The following is a 20463-nucleotide window of genomic DNA, read 5'->3' as shown; positions in this document are numbered from 1 at the left end:
GATGAGCTGTGTTGCTTTTACGCCAAACATAACGTTTTGCATTGTTGCCAAAAAGTTCAATTTTGGTTTCATCTGACCAGAGCACCTTCTTCCACATGTTTGGTGTGTCTCCCAGGTGGCTTGTGGCAAACTTTAAACTACACTTTTTATGGATATCTTTAAGAAATGGCTTTCTTCTTGCCACTCTTCCATAAAGGCCAGATTTGTGCAATATTCGACTGATTGTTGTCCTATGGACAGAGTCTCCCACCTCAGCTGTAGATCTCTGCAGTTCATCCAGAGTGATCATGGGCCTCTTGGCTGCATCTCTGATCAGTCTTCTCCTTGTATGAGCTGAAAGTTTAGAGGGACGGCTAGGTCTTGGTAGATTTGCAGTGGTCTGATACTCCTTCCATTTCAATATTATCGCTTGCACAGTGCTCCTTGGGATGTTTAAAGCTTGGGAAATCTTTTTGTATCCAAATCCGGCTTTAAACTTCTTCACAACAGTATCTCGGACCTGCCTGGTGTGTTCCTTGTTCTTCATGATGCTCTCTGCGCTTTTAACGGACCTCTGAGACTATCACAGTGCAGGTGCATTTATACGGAGACTTGATTACACACAGGTGGATTGTATTTATCATCATTAGTCATTTAGATCAACATTGGATCATTCAGAGATCCTCACTGAACTTCTGGAGAGAGTTTGCTACACTGAAAGTAAAGGGGCTGAATAATTTTGCACGCCCAAGTTTTCAGTTTTTGATTTGTTAAAAAAGTTTGAAATATCCAATAAATGTCGTTCCATTTCATGATTGTGTCCCACTTGTTGTTGATTCTTCACAAAAAAATACAGTTTTATATCTTTATGTTTGAAGCCTGAAATGTGGCAAAAGGTCGCAAAGTTCAAGGGGGCCGAATACTTTCGCAAGGCACTGTAGATACTTTTGTACCTGTTTCCTCCAGCATCTTCACAAAGACCTTTGCTGTTGTTCTGGGATTGATTTGCACTTTTTGCACCAAAGTATGTTCATCTCTAAGAGCCAGAACACGTCGCCTTCCTGAGTGGTATGATGGCTGCGTGGTCCCATGGTGTTTATACGTGCGTACTATTGTTTGTACAGATGAATGTGGTAACTTCAGGCGTTTTGGAAATTACTCCCAAGGATGAACCAGACTTGTGGAGGTCCACAATTTTTTTTCGGAGGTCTTGGCTGATTTCTTTAGATTTTTCCCATGATGTCAAGCAAAGAGGCACTGAGTTTGAAGGTAGGCCTTGAAATACATCCACAGGTACACCTCCAATTGACTCAAATGATGTCAATTAGCCTATCAGAAGTTTCTAAAGCCATGACATAATTTTCTGGAATTTTCCAAGCTGTTTAAAGGCACACTTAGTGTATGCAAACCTCTGACCCACTGGAATTGTGATACAGTGAATTATAAGTGAAATAATCTGTCTGTAAACAATTGTTGGAAAAATGACTTGTTATGCACAAAGTAGATGTCCTAACCGACTTGCCAAAACTATAGTTTGTTTACAAGACATTTGTGGAGCTGTTGAAAAATGAGTTTTAAGGACTCCAACCTATCTGTATGTAAACTTCTGTCTTCAACTGTATCTTCTTCCATCTGGAAGTATTCCAAGTGTTGACATATCTAATCCTAAAGTCAACAAAGGTTGTGAATCACAGAACAAAACATTCCAAGATACAGTAGGATATTTTTGTGTTGTCTATGGTTAAATGTGACACAGATTTCAGTACACTATCTACCTACACTGTTTTCCTTTGGAAATGACATGGCACGAATGAATGACGAATCTGATTACCCAATACTTTATATGGTATCAAAAAGATTCCCTGAAATAAGCACCACTACTGTTGTCACCAAAATTGTTGAAAGGAAAGAAATGACCAGTTCCATAAATACCACAATATTATTTAGTAGATATCTGGCAAAAGTTAAGTAATTGTGCAATTAAATTTATTTTAAATAAGTATTTTGATGGCTATTTCTCAACATTCTGTGTTATGATTTTTTTAAATATTTTTTTTACTAACACAACATTTACATACTGTGCATTCGTGAAGTATTCAGACCTTTTGACTTTTTTTTCACATTTTGTTACATTACACCATATTCTAAAATTGATTAATTAGTTTCCCCCCCCACATCAATCTACACACAATACCCCATAATGACAAGGTTTGTAGAAATTTTTGCAAATGTATTAAATAATAAACATCACATTTACATTTACACGTTTGTTTTAATGACTGTATGTTTGTTTATTCCATGTGTAACTCTGTGTTGTTGTATGTGTCGAACTGCTTTGCTTTATCTTGGCCAGGTCGCAATTGTAAATGAGAACTTGTTCTCAACTAGCCTACCTGGTTAAATAAAGGTGAAGTTAAAAAAGAAAAAAGTATTCAGATCCTTTACTCAGAAGGTTTTTTTACTCAGCAGGTTTTCATCAAGGATCTCTCTGTACTTTGCTCTGTTCGTCTTCCCTTCTATCCTGACTAGTCTCCCAGTCCCTGCCATTGAAAAACATCCCTACAGCATGATGCTACCACCACCATGCTTCACCGTAGGGATGGTGCCAGGTTTTTATTTCAGACATGACGTTTGGCCAAGTTCAATCTTGGTTTAATCAGACCAGAGACTCTTGTTTCTCATGTCAATGAGGTAATTGAGGTAATATGTAGATGTACATGAGTTATTAAAGTGACAATGCATAGATAATAACAGAGAGTAGAGGCAGCATTCCAGAAGGGGGGGGGGGATGCAAATAGTCTGGGTAGCCAATTGATTAGCTGTTCAAGAGTCTTACGACTTGGGGGTAGGAGCTATTTAGGAGCCTCTTGGACATAGACTTGGTGCTTCGGTACCGCTTGCTGTGCGGTAGCAGAGAGAACAGTCTATGACTAGGGTGACTGGAGTCTTAGACTATTTTTAGGGCCTTCCTCTGACACCGCCTGGTATAGAGGTCCTGGATGGCAGGAAGCTTGGCCCCAGTGATGTACTGGGCCGTACGCACTACCCTCTGTAGTGCCTTGCGTGTCGGAGGCCGAGCAGTTGCCATACCAGGCAGTGATGCAACCCGTCAGGATGCTCTCAATGGTGCAGCTGTAAAACCTTTTGAGGATCTGAGGAACCATGTCAAAACTTTTCAGTCTCCTGAGGGGGAACAGGTTTTGTTGTGCCCTCTTCACGACTGTCTTGGTGTGCTTGGACCATGTTAGTTTGTTGGTGATGTGGACGCCAAGGAACTTGAAGCTCTCAACCTTCTCAACTACAGCCCCATCGATGAGAATGGGGGCGTGCTCTGCTCTCTTTTTCCTGTATTCCACAATCATCTCCTTTGTCTTGATCACGTTGAGGGAGCGGTTGTTGTCCTTGCACCACATGGTCAAGTCTCTGACCTCCTCCCTATAGGCTTTCTCATCATTGTCAGTGATCAGTGTTGTGTCATCAGCAAAGCTAATGATCGTGTTGGATATGTGCCTGGCTGTGCAGTCATGAGTGAACAGGGAGTACAGGAGGGGGCTGAGCACGCACCCCTGAGGGCCCCCCGTGTTGAGGATCAGTGTGGTGGATGTTTTGTTACCTACCCTTACCACCTGGGGTCTGCCCGTCAGGAAGTCCAGGATCCAGTTGCAGAGGGAGGTGTTTAGTCCCAGGGTCCTTAGCTTAGTGATGAGCTTTGAGGGCACTATGGTGTTGAACGCTGAGCTGTAGTCAATGAATAGCATTCTCACATAGATGTTCCATTTGTCCAGGAGTGAAAGGGCAGTGTAGAGTGTAATAGAGATTGCATCATCTGTGGATCTGTTGGTGCGGCATGCAAATTGGAGTGGGTCTAGGGTTTCTGGGAAAACGGTGTTGATGTGAGCCATGACCAGTCTTCCAAAGCACTTCATGGCTACAGATGTGAGTGCTACGAGTCGGTAGTCATTTAGACAGGTTACCTTAGTGTTCTTGTGCACAGGGACTATGGTGGTCTGCTTGAAACATGTTGGTATTACAGACTCAGACAGGGAGAGGTTGAAAATGTCAGTGAAGACTCTTGCCAGTTGGTCAGCGCATGCTCGGAGTACACGTCTGGCCCTGCGGCCTTGTGAATGTTGACCTGTTTGAAAGTCTTATTCACATCGGCTGCAGAGGGCGTGATCACACAATCGTCCTGAACAGCTGATGCTCTCATGCATGTTTCAGTGTTACTTGCCTTGAAGCGAACATAGAATTTATTTAGCTCGTCTGGTAGGCTCGTGTAAATGGGCAGCTCTCGGCTGTGCTTCCCTTTGTAGTCTGTAATAGTTTGCAAGCCCTGCCACATCCGACGAGCGTCAGAGCTGGTGTAGTATGATTCAATCTTAGTCCTGTATTGACACTTTGCCTGTTTGATGGTCGGAGGGCATAGTGGGATTTCTTAGCTTTCGGGTTAGAGTCCTGCTCCTTGAAAGCGTCAGCTCTTCCCTTTTAGTGTGAATGTTGCCTGTAATCCATGGCTTCTGGTTGGGGTATGTACGTACAGTCACCGTGGGGACGATGTCCTCGATGCACTTATTGATAAAGCCAGTGACTCCTCAATCCCTTTGGAAAAATCATGGAACATATTCCAGTCTGTGCTAGCAAAGCAGTCCTGTAGTTTAGCATCTGCTTCATCTGACCACTTTTTTTTATAGACCGAGTCACTGGTGCTTCCTGCTTTAATTTGTGCTTGTACACAGGAATCAGGAGGATAGAATTGTGGTCAGATTTGCCAAATGGAGGGCGAGGGAAAGCTCTGTGTGTGAGGTAAAGGTGGTCTAGAATTGTTTTTCCTCTGGTTGCACATTTAACATGCTGGTAGAAATGAGGTAAAACTGATTTAAGTTTCCCTGCATTAAAGTCCCCGGTCACGTCGCCTCTGGATAAGCGTCTTCCTGTTTGCTGTTTGGTTCCCCTTTCTCCACTGGGATTCTCTGCCTCTAACCCTATTACGGGGGCTGAGTCACTGGCTTACTGGTGCTCTTCCATGCCGTCCCTAGGAGGGGTGCGTCACTTGAGTGGGTTGAGCCCACTATCCACATCGACGGGACAGTTGTGGAGAAGGTGGAAAGTTTAAAGTTCCTCGACGTACATATCACAGACAAACTGAAATGGTCCACCCACAAAGACAGTGTGGTGAAGATGGCGCAGCAGCGCCTATTCAACCTCAGGAGGCTGAAGAAATTCACCAAAAACACTCTCAAACTTTTACAGATGCACAATCGAGAGCATCCTGACGGGCTTTATCACCGCCTGGTACGGCAACTGCAACGCCCACAACCGTAAGGCTCTACAAAGGGTAGTGAGGTCTGCACAATGCATCACCGGGGGCAAACTACTGTACCTGCCCTCCAGGACACCTACACCACCCGATGTCACAGGAAGGCCAAAAAGATAATCAAGGACAACAACCACCTGAGCCACTGCCTGTTCACCCTGCTATCATCCAGAAGGCGAGGTCAGTACAGATGCATCAAAGCTGGGACCGAGAGACTGAAAAACAACTTCTATCTCAAGGACATCAGACTAACATTGAGTGGCTGCTGCCAACATACTGACTCAAATCTCTAGCCACTTTAATAATTACAAATTGGATGTAATAAATGTATCACTAGCCACTTTAAACAATGCCACTTTATAATGTTTACACACCCTATATTACTAATCTCATATGTATATACTGTACTCGACACCATCTACTGCATCTTACCTATGCCATTCGGCCATCGCTCATCCATATATTTTTATGTACATATTATTTTTCATTACTTTACACTTGTGTGTGTATAAGGTAATTGTGAAATTGTTAAATTACTTATTAGGAATTACTGCAATGGTCGGAACTAGAAGCACACAAGCATTTCGCTACACTCGCATTAACACCTGCTAACCATGTGTATGTGACAAATAAAATGTTATTTGATAGATGGGCATTCATAAAATTAAATTTCAGGCAACAGTGTTGCCTACAACTCAGTAAGCACGGACAGACTCCGACGCCTTCTGGACATCTTTTTTTGTTGCAGTTCAGGACCCGCCTTGATATCCACATTTTGCTGCGGGCCAAATCTGAATGAATCATATTATGTCTATGTTTGGTTGAGATTTTGTCCTGTCTGGACAAACATAGACATATATAAATCACTTGTTTTTACATTTCATTCAGAACCAAAAATGAGCCTAATTTCAACACCCGGAAAATTCATATTTTCAACGTCTGTAAAATGCGTATTTTCAACATCCGGAAAATAAGTATTTTCAACTTTCATTTAGAACCGAAAATGTACCTGATATCAAAGTACAGAAAATCCGTTTTTTTTTTAACGTCTTGTCAACTTCATTTTGCTTACTGGGACTATTCTAGTTTTGCAGGGAGAGGCATTTTTTTGGTTTCACCTATGGTAGCAGAATAGCAGGGACCGGCTCTGACCCAAGTGCAGCCATCAAAAGCGTGTACCAACGGTATGATCCTAAGTGACTTGTTCGAATATAGCAGGGGACGCATTTAAAGAAGGAATTGGTAATTAATTACACGACCTAATGATCACTTTATGATATCTTCAAGAGGTTCAGACCTCTTACTGTACGTTTTTGGTTGGACAATTGCAGGGACCTGTGTTCGAGTCCTGGTCAGGCTACTCCCCTGAATTCGCTACACTGGTGTGAGAAGTAGGACGGCACAGTGTGCCCAAGGGTAGAGGCACGAAGGGAATATCTACAATATGCTCTCCATGCAAATGACAAAATAATCTGGACAGTCCATTTATAATACAGCGCATAATGCGAGCTCTTTCAACCTTGAGAATAATATGTGATGTATGGCCCCACCATGCGCCAGATGACTCAATTTGCAGTGAAAGCTGGGGACGTCCCCTCAACGACTACACCCGATTTCTCACGAGTCTGGAGATCGCTTCTACCAATGCAGTTTTCCACCCTCTCTTTGTCCCAGAGACAAAAATGATCGGTTCGTCTCGTTCAGCCAGCCAGCCAGCAGTTATGTGACCCGTCCCCTTTAAGATGATGTCAGAAATAATAATTTAATATTGAATTTCTTTGTTTCATGTCGGCGGACATATAGTTCGGTCGAGCAACAATGTTAGAAATCAGGGACGGTAGAAGTCGAGCATCAACCTGTCTGCCAATACAGCAAAACGGATTGCTTCCTAAAGTAGGTTTCAGTGGGTGTCAATGTTGAAGCCCTGCGTTATCTTCTCAGACAGGACTTTAGTTTCCAGTGCTTCATATAACACCACCCCGGGACAGAAGCCTATATATCACAGGATGGAATAATAGCCAAAGCCGACAGAGAGAAGACGCATAGGAAGAGTTGAGATAATGCGGTGAAATTTCAACTCAATTTGGAACTGTTCCCTTTATCCCCTTCAATGTTTTGGATTTCCCAAAACGGACGTTCGGAAGTGACAATGGGCAATCGTTAACCCAGTGGATTTATTATAATATCCGACGACTATAATAATACTGGAAAGGGGTACGTCATTCATTTTGCTGCAACTGTCCCCATGCCACACAGCCTGTGACAATATTGTATATTTACAAAATAATGTGTTTAGCTGTCTGCCCCGGGCAGATGCGTGAGTGCGTTTGTTTCAGTGACCGATTATGTCACCACCATGCCAGTTTTATTCATGTTACAATGTTACACAATAATGTTAGGTATTTTTATTTTCTGGTGCTTTGTGTGTGTTGCTCAAAACCTCTTAAAATATGAGTTGGCTCTTTTCCTTCGATGCAGTACTTTCCCCCTGTCTGAAAAAGCTATTATGTAACTTCATTCCTTTAGCAGTAGCCTAGTTCATGGCCTTGCCAGTATAATGGACCATGCCCTTATGGCTGATAGTATAGACGTGTCCAAAAACCTTCCATGATCTAGGGCTATAAAATATAACCGTACAACGTATTTCTTACACGTGTTATATTCATACTACAGATAAAAACGTATTCTCTTTTTTACCCAGTAATAAACGGGTATTTCCGCCAATCGAATATTTGGCTAAACATTATGTCATGCGGTTGGCATTGCTCCCTCTACGCTCTTTTATGGGATTGATTGGAGATATCATTCTGCCCCGACTTTGTGATTAATTAAGTATGCAAGTGTAACAGGGTTATATTGGTGATTCCCCTTGCACAGGTGAAAGTTGTAAAACGGACTGTTCAAGTCTGTAGATAAATAAGAAAGCAGATCCATTCACTGAGCTATTTATTCTTATTCTGCAGGTGAACTGTATACTGTAGCTAATAATATATTTTGGAGAAAGTAGTAATGGTGAATCCAAGCTTGTCAATATTTGTGTATGTTTTCCCACCACAGATATTCCCCATATTTCCCAGTCCATCTAAGAAGTGACCACAGCCTCTCTGGCCCTCAGTCATGACATCACCTGAGTCCCCCCTCCCCTCCCCTTCCCCCTGTCCGCCTCCCCCTTCCTCCCTCCCCTCCTCTCCCACTCCCTCATCTCCCACTCCCTCCTCCTCCCTCCCACATCCCCCCTCCCTGCCTCCCACAGGGGAGGTGATGGTCCTGGCCCTGGGGAGGAAGAAGCAGAGGATGCTCATTGGTCTCTCCATCCTGCCCAATCTCTTCCTGGCCTTCCTTCTCTCCTCGGACTCCCTGCTTACCCTCACCTCACCCCACCACTGCCGCCTCCCGGGACCCTTGCCTGCCGCCCAGATCCTTAACGCCTCCCTGCCCTGGGAGAAGGGGGGCAGAGTGGGGGACAGCGGGGGGCTGTCTCAGTGCAAGCAGTTTATCAACGGTACCCAGTCCGGGGTGGAAAACTGTGAAGCTGGCTGGGACTACAATGTCACAGAAGGCTTGAGGATTAACATTGTTACTGAGGTACCTCAAGGAACTTTGTCGGCTTCATTGTTTTCTTGATTAGTTTGTAATTCCCGGTCTCAGAATCCAAGTAGCTCCTAGGGGAGCAGGGAATGATTGTTTAACAATGATACAATGCATTCTTCAGTGAAGTTCTGATACCCTTACATGCACTGTAACAGAAAACGGTAATTTATACAGTAATTTTTGGTATTAGCATTGGTAAAATACTTTGAAATATTTAACTGCAGCGTACTGTAAATGATGGTGCGTTATGGGAAAATGTTGTGGGTGGGGTAAGAATGGCTGTATTTCGAAAGGTACTGTAATCCACCCAACAGAATACAGTAACGTACCGTATCTTTGGAGTGCCAAAAACCTTTTGACCAAAAGTGCGTACATAGTATTGTATTGTTGGCATTGTTGACTCATTAACATATTTTGAGACATGCCTTTGTAAGAGGCTATATTTGTAGCACCCGTTAGTGAGAATGCTGTACCAATTTAACTCCTATGTGGTTATAGTGCCCCATCAATTTGTATAGGGGACATAATTGGAGTGGCAGTAAGTCTTAAACATTAAATGGTTGAGCATGTTATTTTGGTCTGATTTGCCCTGTAGTCACTGTCAGTTTGGAAGACTTTCTTAAGGCCTCTTAAGGATCCACACCTTTCTTTAAATTTTTTCGCCTAAAATGACATACCCAAATCTAACTGCCTGTAGCTCAGGCCCTGAAGAAAGGATATGCATATTCTTGGTACCATTTGAAAGGAAACACTTTGAAGTGTGTGGACATGTGAAATGAATGTAGGAGAATATAACACATTAGATCTGGTAAAAGATAATACGAAGAAAAAAACAACAGTTTTATTGTATTTTTTTGTACCATCATCTTTGAAATGCAAGAGAAAGGCCATAATGTATTATTCCAACCCAGGTGCAATTTAGATTTTGGCCACTAGATGGCAGCAGTGTATGTGCAACATTTGACTGATCCAATGAACCATTGCATTTCAGTTCAACATTTTGTATCAAGACTGCCCAAATGTGCCTAATTTGTTTATTAATAACTTTTCAAGTTCAAAACTGTGCACTCTCAAAAAATAGCATGGTATTCTTTCACTGTAATAACTACTGTAAATTATACAGTGCAGTTAGATTAACAAGAATTTAAGCTTTCTGCCAATATTAGATATGTCTATGTCCTGGAAAATATTCTTGTTACTAACAACCTCATGCTAATCGCATTAGCCTACATTATCTCAACCGTCCCGTGGATGAGACACCGATCCCGAATAAGTTAAGGCCTCTAGAAGTGCAAGTGATATAATACCCCACATATTTATAGATATGCTGTAATGTATATCCCTTGTAATTACATTAAAATACTGTGAAATACAAACCCCCTCCCCTCAATGAATTTCATCCATTGATCCATTCATTCCGATTACAGTTGTATTTACTTTTTTTTTTTACGATATAATATAATACATTTTACAGTAGTGTACTGTGTGTCATTACACGGTACTTGCTTTGATACCGTAATTAGATTACAGTAGGTGTACTGTAATATGAAGGGAAAAAAAAAAAACTTACTTGCCAATGAGCTGCCTGTAAGTAACTGTCAAAATCACGGCAACAGTAAAAAACGCTTTCACCATTAACACAGCTTTGATGAAGTAGGCCTATGTTATAAATAGTAGGCCTTTGTTAATAATAGAGGGAAGTAATGGGAAATGTACAACCAAACTCATCCTGCCTTTCTTCATTTACTGTTGTGTGTACTTGTTCTACAATGCCTTATGACGCACCAGGCCTAATGTCTTTGGCAGAACTCTTGACAAATGTCCACCACGCCCAATTCTTCCATGGATGTCTTAAGCTCTCAATTGGCTCGCTGTGGACCGACTCTCTATTTGTTTTGAATTCCAATGCGTGGTGGCGCGGGTGGCATACCCAATGCTTCTTCTGTAAGCTGTTCTGTGGGCCTGTTGCCCTCTGTGGTTAACTGAACATACACTGGTCTCAAGGAGTCACTCTAACTGAAGAGACAGACTACTGCAGTGGTGGTTCCATGCACCTATAGATGGCAGGAATATCATTCAGTTAGTCTTTTCATAGAAACAAGGCCTGATTTAGTGGTTGGTTTCAGAGTGTATTTTTACCTTTACTCCACCTGTATAACACCACGGTGCTTCTTCAGTAACTTCTCACGGAGGCCATAAAAGCTCTGATCAGCCCACCGCCTTTATTCAATAAGGCTTCAGTGAAATACTGAACGAAGCACCTTTAAGCAGCTGTCTCGTATCACCATGGCAACCTATATGCCCCTTTAAGCAGCTGTCTCGTATCACCATGGCAGCCTATATGCCCCTTTAAGCAGCTGTCTCGTATCACCATGGCAACCTATATGCCCCTTTAAGCAGCTGTCTCGTATCACCATGGCAGCCTATATGCCCCTTTAAGCAGCTGTCTCGTATCACCATGGCAGCCTATATGCCCCTTTAAGCAGCTGTCTCGTATCACCATGGCAACCTATATGCCCCTTTAAGCAGCTGTCTCGTATCACCATGGCAGCCTATATGCCCCTTTAAGCAACTGTCTCGTATCACCATGGCAACCTATATGCCCCTTTAAGCAGCTGTCTCGTATCACAATGGCAACCTATATGCCCCTTTAAGCAGCTGTCTCGTATCACCATGGCAGCCTATATGCCCCTTTAAGCAGCTGTCTCGTATCACAATGGCAACCTATATGCCCCTTTAAGCAGCTGTCTCGTATCACCATGGCAGCCTATATGCCCCTTTGACATGAGGATGTTTACTATAAGAGGGGGAAAATGCAAGGCAAAGGTTTCGGCCAAGGGCATTATAATGCTTTCGAGTCAGGTTTATAACTGGTCTGGGCAGTTTGTGAACTTGTTTGTGTGCAGGTTTGGCATTTTTTCTTTTCTCCCAAACCAAGCACCTCATCCGCTATGCTTTCATGTGTGAGGTTACTATACAGTGCATCTATGCCGACCAGTGAGGATGAGTGATAGTATTTGACAGGCTTTTATGCGTCCCTGCATAGGTTCCAGTAACATAAGGTATTGTTAGCAGCAGCTTCCCTGACTGTGCCCAAAAACGATGCTATCTCTGTAGATAATTATAATCACTTAGCTTTCAACAGTAGAAAATGCAGAGCTCTTGAGATGTAATAACAAAGTCACACTCAAGTCATTTCAAACACTGAAAGGAAATTATTGAAATCACATTTTATATATACTGTAGTTTGGTTGAAATTTAAAAAAAATTGTATGATCTGGAAAAATGGCCTATTGATGGAGTGATTGTGCATAACATAAAATGTTTAACTGTTTCTTCCCTTTCTGTATTCTTCTGTTGTTTTCCTCTCCTCTCCCAGTGGGATTTGGTGTGTGGTCAGTACTGGCTGGTCCCAGTCGAAGAGGTGTCCTTCATCCTGGGCGTTCTGACAGGATGCCTGGGACTGGGCTTTGCAGCTGACAGGTGAGACGAGCTGAGAAATACAAAGGGTTTAAAGTGAGATGAAGCAAATGTAATTAGCCAACAAGATTCAGTTCATTAAGATCATCAAATTAAGCTTTCAACGACAGTTTCAGACTCAGGTCTGGGCTGCACTTGAATCAAGACTCAGGCCTGGGCTGCACTTGAATCCAGACTCAGGTCTGGGCTGCACCTGAATCCAGACTCAGGCCTGGGCTGCACTTAAATCCAGACTTAGGTCTGGGCTGCACCTGAATCCAGACTCAGGTCTGGGCTGCACTTGAATCCAGACTCAGGCCTGGGCTGCACTTGAATCCAGACTCAGGCCTGGGCTGCACTTGAATCAAGAAATGTGCTTGAATGAACATCGTTTACATATATTTCTAGACTAAATGTCCCTAAATAACTATGTATTTACATGGAAATGACCCTGGTTATTTACTTTCTTTATTCTTGGACTCAATAAACCAGGACTGTTAACTTGGTTTTTAAATCTGTTTTTAAGAGGCCTATATCTGAATTTACTTTCCATGAAACCGGCCAGTGTTTAAGCACTACTAAAACAGAGCTTTGTATCTTCTCTTTATGTTTTCCTCAGACTGGGCAGGTTGAAGACACTACTCACCTCTCTGACCCTCTCAGTGGTATTTGGCGTGCTTGTGTGCGTCTCTACTGCTCCCCCATTCTTTATTGTCATGCGTTTTTGCCTGGCTGCTGCTAGCGCCGGTGTCTACCTCACGCTTTACATCACACGTGAGTAGTCTCAGATACTGGTGTCATAGTTAGGGCCTTTACATCACACGTGAGTAGTCTCAGATACTGGTGTCATAGTTAGGGCCTTTACATCACACGTGAGTAGTCTCAGATACATACTGGTGTCATAGTTAGGGCCTTTACATCACACGTGAGTAGTCTCAGATACATACTGCTGTCATAGTTAGGGCCTATACATCACACGTGAGTAGTCTCAGATACATACTGGTGTCATAGTTAGGGCCTTTACATCACACGTGAGTAGTCTCAGATACATACTGGTGTCATAGTTAGGGCCTTTACATCACACGTGAGTAGTCTCAGATACATACTGGTGTCATAGTTAGGGCCTTTACATCACACGTGAGTAGTCTCAGATACTGGTGTCATAGTTAGGGCCTTTACATCACACGTGAGTAGTCTCAGATACTGGTGTCATAGTTAGGGCCTTTACATCACACGTGAGTAGTCTCAGATACATACTGGTGTCATAGTTAGGGCCATGTGTATTGCGCAGTCATGTGACATATCATAATTTTATTCTGTATTTCAAGCCTTATCCAGAAATGAGAATAACTCCAAAAATGAAAACAATTTCCTGAGGATGGTGCTGAACCATCTGACATATGGAGAAAAAAGGGAGTTTGATAATAAAAAATAAAAAAGTTCAAATCCAGGCACGTCACATGATTGGTCAAAACACAGAGCCATAGTACAAAAGGCTCTAACAAAAGCATCAAAAGTCTACTGCCATGATGACCATCTTTTGTTATCATTCATTGTTTTGTCTTGTGTGTTTGATTGACAGGTCTTGAACTCTGTGACCCCTCACTACGTCTGTTAGTCACAATGGTGGCAGGACTAACTACAGTTGCTGGGGAGCTGCTGTTGCTGGGTTTTGCTCTGGGTTACCAGTCCTGGAGAGGCTTACTTGGAACTGGGGCTGCACCACTCTCTCTGTTCCTCACCTATGGGTGAGTGTGTGTGTGTGTGTGTGTTGCGGGATAGTAGCTTATGGACAAGGGGAAGGGGAATATGGTAGTCATTTCATTAAAGAAGTAAATGCAAACTGACTTGCTGAGAGCATCCCGGCATTGTATTGATTTTAGCCATTAACTCAAGTCAGAATACATTAGCATTTGGCTTCAAGGTGCAGTGTCCCTCCCACACTCCTCATGACCTTTTATTGCAAATAGTAAATTGAACACAGAGCAAATGAAATATGAACTTTGCTGTTCCAGGGGAGAGAATAGCTTGGGATGGATCCTAGGTTGAAGAACCTAATAATTCCATGTGGAAGCTAACTAGCATTGCTGGTCCCATTATTTAAAATTCTTCCTAAGAACAGCCCTTAATCAGGAGTTGTCACACGGTAATCCCTGGATTCTCATGCCTTATGACTTAATTACAACCCTCTTGTCTTAACCGTTGTTATCTTCAACCTAGAAGGAAGCTAGGAGAAAATGACATGAACATGTTTTTGTTTCAGTATTCCAGGAGTATTTCCTGAGTCTCCTCGCTGGCTCCTCCTCTCTGAGAGATCAGCTGATTTGAATTCCTTCAGTGAAAGAAGAGATAGAGGGAGGGATGACGAGAGCTTCACAGGTGTGTGGGAACCATTTTGTCTTTTTTGTGTGGGTCTTTTCATGAGATTTATGACTTTTATTAGAAAAACAATTCTCTGCTGATGCCTCCAGTGTGACTTGTGGTGTTGTCATTATTTCAGAGCTGGACTCCGAGCTATCTCCCTCTACTCGCCCACATCTGTCCTTCCCAGAGCTCGTACACAGCAGGAACATCTGGAAAAACATATGTGTGCTCGGCTTCACCTCGTAAGTCACCTAACTGTGTTGTTTGAAGTTTGCCCTCACATGTCAGACTTTAATTAGCTGCACACATAGTAATAGTAGTAGGTCTACCAGTAGTAGATATGCAGTGGTGTAATAATGTTATATGATGTACTGTTCTATATTTAGTTGTATATGTAATGTAAGTGCCTTAATGTGTTTGGACTCCAGGAAGAGTAGCTGCTGCCTTGGCAGGAACTAATGGGGATCCCTAATAAATACAAATACAGTACATGCAAGTTTAACTTCTTTGTGTAACTACACAATAACTACACTGTTTACTAATAAGATGTAACGACATTTTGGTAATCAATCATAGTAGTATGTATAGTAGTATGTATGCTACATATAGTGTAATGTAAAGGTTTGGCCTTGCTTCTATCAACATTTTACAGGTTGGCACCCATAGAATTCATACAGTAGTTGCCAATCAGACCATGATTCTCCCTCTCCATCTTCTCCTGTTGTCTGTCAGGTTCATTTCCCATGGCATTAGTCACTGTTACAGCTCGTTCCGCGGTGATGTCAGAGGCACTGCCCCCAGCTTCTATTGGACCTATCTACTCTCTGTCTGTGCGGGAGGAGGGGCCTGGCTGTTGTTATGGGCAACCGTGAACAGGTGTGGTCGACGTGGTATCCTGCTCCTCGCCATGACGATGACAGGGCTGGCATCTCTGATTCTCCTCGGACTGATGGAGTGTAAGTTGGCGTTCAAGGTAGAATCCTTAGTTACTACACCCATTTTTGGACTTGTAAATTAATGATTTATACCCATTGAATCTTGAAGAATACAACTAAAAATGCCTCATGAGCTTAGTTCAACTGTTATACCCCATCAGAAACCAAAATATAAGCTTGTTTTACTTCAATGTTTGTAAACAATCACTGTATAACCTTAAAACATGGTTAAAACTATAATGTTGATGTCATTGATGGTCAGTCCTTGCATTCATAGCTCTGTCTATGCATTTGAGTGTTTACATTTATCCATTGTTTCAAATACGGATTGGCATAATGCTTTGTAGAAATAGTCCCTTAACCACTGATATAGGATCAGATATGTTTTCATCCACTAAAACATATAATCCCGTGTCAGTGCTTAAGGGCCAAATTCTACCTACCCCTCACCTGGGATACAAACATGTATGGGCCAAATTCTACCTACTCCTCACCTGGAATACACATAGTTAGGGGCCAAATTCTACCTACTCACCTTGAACACACATAGTTAGGGGCCAAATTCTACCTACTCACCTTGAACACACATAGTTAGGGGCCAAATTCTACCTACTCACCTGGAACACACATAGTTAGGGGCCAAATTCTACCTACTCACCTGGAACACACATAGTTAGGGGCCAAATTCTACCTACTCCTCACCTGGAAAACACATAGTTAGGTACACATAGATAGTCCTCACCTGGAATACATAGAGGGTAAATGTAATTCAGTTCATAGGGGACCACATGTCATGAAGTAGTTACGACTCCATCATTTTCTCAATTGACATTGAATACAGGAAGCACAGGTTATTTTTGCATGGCACCACCTTGTGGCTGAATGGTGGTATACCAGACCAGTTCAAGAAGGACACTGCCGTGGCAGTAATGTCAAAGTCGTGTCTCAGTTTCAGATGTAATCGCCAGACAGTCAGTCTGTGGAGTTCAGTCCTAAATTAACTCTCAGTTCTAAGTTAACTCTCCCTCCTATCCTTCTCTCAGATCTAAGTGAGGCGGCCATCACCGTGTTCTCAGTGATGGGTCTCTTCTCCTCCCAGGCGGCTGCCTCTCTCTGTGTCCTCTTCACAGCAGAGATCATGCCCACCATCATCAGGTAAGGACCAGCAACTCATAGACTGTCACACGAGTCTTCCCCATCTAGGCTTGTTTCCGTGTATTAGATGTATTATTTAGGCCTAATATTCATATTAATGGGTGTAATTTTTGGCTTGATCCTCGTCTTTCCTCTTGGAGATCACTAACCTTTGAACTTTTCCCTCTCGTCCAGGGGCATTGGCGTGGGCACGGTGTTGGCCCTGGGCTGTGTGGGTCGGCTCACCTCGCCGCTCATGGACCTGCGCAACCACTACGGCTACTTCCTACACCACGTGGTGTACTCCTCCCTGGCTCTGCTGGCCGTGCTCTCCATCCTGCTGCTGCCCGAGAGCAAGAGGAAACCGCTGCCCCAGACGCTGGCCGACGGGGAGCAGTACCGGCGCCCCTCGCTGGGTCGGAGGAGGAGGGACAACGTGCCCCTGCTGGCCACCCCCAACCCAGAGACCTAGCAGGTCATAACGCCAGCCCAGAGTGTCAGCAGGTCGCGGAGAGGAAGCTGGCGAGGGAGAAGAGGGTCAGCTGTCTGCTGAAGATGGTTGTGCTGAGCCAATGAAGGAGGGTGGTTGAAGGGACCCACACCTCCCCTCACCTTTCCCATAAGGCCTGTGTGTCAGGAAAGGGAGCAGATGCGTTCTGCCCATGCTTCCGTCTGCCACCATCAGAGAGGCCCTTTTGATTTGTGTATTAGCTGGCAGAGTATGGCATCACACACAGCTCACGGAGGTAGAGGCAGGTATGTTATGGAAACGGTCCTGTAAATACCTACAACGTAGTTTCTTTAACTTTATGAATGCTAGGTTATCTATTTATTTAAAAAAAAACTGTAGGAGTTTTGTTTCTAGAAGTTTTTGGGAAGGGTACTTTGTATTGTCGAAAAGCATCGTACTAAGACAAGATGAGGGCAATTTTGTCTACTGCTCTTAAAGACATTGGGGGAAATTATATTGATTGAAGATTCTTTATGAGGAACGTTATACTTGAGGGTACTTTGGTGAAACTTTGAACTTGCATTAAATAAATACTAATAGGCTCCATCCTCAAACCCAAGAGTCCTTCCGTTGAAAAACAAAAGATGGAGAAAGTGACATTTAAATGTACTGTAGTTCCTCGGACTTGGATGTGATGAAACGATATGAATTCAATTTCCAGATGTGACTTGGAGCCAGTACTGTTTATGGGTCATTCATCTTGATCGTCTAGGCTGTCAGACCTGTCTTACTCGGCTTCACTGAAGACATAGGGAGCGTGCCTGTGCATTCAGAGCTGAAAACCTTTTGATAGATAGAAATGTATGGTAGAAAATGGACACACATTTCTATATTGTATCAGTTCTATGCTAAATATTATTGTGGGGAAATACCGTGAACAGTTTGCAGCATTGAATTATAGCCGCGTCCAGAAACCAGGCCAAGCCCCCACCCCTTAGGCACTGATCTGAAAGGATTGGCTAGGTACAACAATCCATCCAGCTTATCATGCGGCATGGTGAAGCTATTACGATATTGCTTATACCTTTCTGATCCTTTAAGATCTCCACAAGCATCTTGGCCCTAGGCTAGGGGGTAAGGTCTAAGGGCTGTTTCCAGACCTGGGCTATGTATTTCCCCGTTTCTCCGTTTGATGGTGGTGTGTATAACAGGCACCTTGTCGCAAGGATTTGGTCCTGTATGTCTTATTTGAAACATTCAGGACCTAGCTGTTTGATGTTTTTTTTTTGACTGGATCTACTCCAGAACCTTCTCTGGGCAGAGGTGTGTGTGGAGGGGGGGGTGAAGTTAGGAAGGGGAAAAGAGACACCTCCCGCTGCAGGTCTTTGGTAGTTTCTTTAAAATGCACTAAACAAATCTAATAATAATATGGATATTATTGATGATGATAATAACTATGAGTAACTTGACGACAGTAATATGTTGTTAGACATTGCTGGCTCCTTAAGATGATCTATTAAGCAATAACAGCAATGTAATTATGTTAATAACTCTAATAACCTGATTGAATCAAAAAATAAAATGTTAAGTAAACAATGGGTTGTTGTCTGTCTTGTCTGTGTTGATGGATGAAGAGGGTCTTGTTGTCAGGAAGCTAACAGATCATCCTATTGATCTTGGATATTGGTTTTAAGATTGTATCATGTACTTTTTGTTACGCATACCTTCCCCCCCCAGAAAACAACGTAGAGATGTTTCAAAGTGTTTCTGATAAAGATTGGTACGAGCGCCGCAAATCCATTAGGGCAAAAAAATTATACAAACTCAAACTTGAATCGATGTTTGACAACTCAGACTCGCAACGCATGTGGCAAGGACTACAGGCTATCATGGACTACAGGCTATCATGGACTACAGGCTATCCTGGACTACAGGCTATCATGGACTACAGGCTATCATGGACTACAGGCTATCAAGGACTACAGGCTATCATGGACTACAGGCTATCAAGGACTACAGGCTATCATGGACTACAGGCTATCAAGGACTACAGGCTATCATGGACTACAGGCTATCAAGGACTACAGGCTATCATGGACTACAGGCTATCAAGGACTACAGGCTATCATGGACTACAGGCTATCATGGACTACAGGCTATCAAGGACTACAGGCTATCATGGACTACAGGCTATCATGGACTACAGGCTATCATGGACTACAGGCTATCATGGACTACAGGCTATCAAGGACTACAGGCTATCATGGACTACAGGCTATCATGGACTACAGGCTATCATGGACTACAGGCTATCATGGACTACAAAGGCAAATCCAGCTGTGTGGTTCCCACCGAAGCCTCCCTCCCAGACGAGCTGAACACATTCTATGCTCGCTTCGAGGCAGACAATACCGAGCCATCCAGGAAGACTCTCGCTGCTCTGGATGACCAGACAATACCGAGCCATTAAGGAAGACTCTCGCTGCTCTGGATGACCAGACAATACCGAGCCATCCAGGAAGACTCTCGCTGCTCTGGATGACCAGACAATACCGAGCCATCCAAGAAGACTCTCGCTGCTCTGGATGACCAGACAATACCGAGCCATTAAGGAAGACTCTCGCTGCTCTGGACGACCAGACAATACCGAGCCATTAAGGAAGACTCTCGCTGCTCTGGATGACCAGACAATACCGAGCCATCCAGGAAGACTCTCGCTGCTCTGGATGACCAGACAATACCGAGCCATTAAGGAAGACTCTCGCTGCTCTGGACAACTAGGTGTTTTCACTCTCCCAAGGTTGACGTAAGGAAAACTCTCAAAAGAGTAAATATATAGCACCACACCAACTCCATCAAGTTTGCTGACGACACAACGGTTGTAGGCCTGGTAATCAACAACAACGAGTCAACCTTTAAGGAAGAGGCAAGTGAACTGGCATTGTGTAGCCAGGACAACAACTTCTCCCTCAAAGTCAGCAAAACAAAGGAGTTGATTGTTGTCTTGAGGAAGTAGAGGGAACAGCCCGTTCCACATAAACGGGATTGCAGCAGAGTCAGCAGTTTTAAGTTTATCGGCGTCCACATCACCGGTGACTTAACATGGACCAACAACACCACCCCTCTTGTCAAGAGGGCGCAACAACGCCTCTACTTCCTCAGGCGGCTGAAGAAATGTAGCATGCCATTCGGGGTCTACTCCAAATACTATAGGCACCATCAACAGCGTACTGACC

General features: G+C 43.4%; 1 protein-coding gene across 2 annotated transcripts; it reads left to right on the top strand.

Moving 5' to 3' along the window:
- The first annotated feature begins 7060 nt into the window (after positions 1-7060).
- On the top strand, positions 7061-17609 carry LOC139404697 (solute carrier family 22 member 17-like). Of its 2 annotated transcripts, none has more exons than XM_071147309.1 (10): positions 7061-7507; positions 8351-8878; positions 12264-12367; positions 12963-13117; positions 13926-14091; positions 14607-14722; positions 14844-14949; positions 15440-15663; positions 16686-16797; positions 16972-17609. In XM_071147309.1, the coding sequence occupies exons 2-10, from the start codon at positions 8411-8413 to the stop codon at positions 17246-17248; spliced, it is 1728 nt and encodes a 575-aa protein (XP_071003410.1). In that variant the 5' UTR covers positions 7061-7507; positions 8351-8410; the 3' UTR covers positions 17249-17609. The 2 variants fall into 2 exon arrangements, with proteins under 2 accessions (XP_071003410.1, XP_071003411.1); XM_071147310.1 differs by having other exon boundaries at positions 7062-7507; positions 8547-8878.
- Positions 17610-20463: the final 2854 nt, after the last annotated feature.

This window comes from Oncorhynchus clarkii, unplaced genomic scaffold (genome assembly GCF_045791955.1).
Source record: "Oncorhynchus clarkii lewisi isolate Uvic-CL-2024 unplaced genomic scaffold, UVic_Ocla_1.0 unplaced_contig_13633_pilon_pilon, whole genome shotgun sequence".
In the NCBI taxonomy this organism is placed as follows: Eukaryota; Metazoa; Chordata; class Actinopteri; order Salmoniformes; family Salmonidae; genus Oncorhynchus; species Oncorhynchus clarkii.
This window is presented reverse-complemented; position numbering and strand designations above follow the sequence as displayed.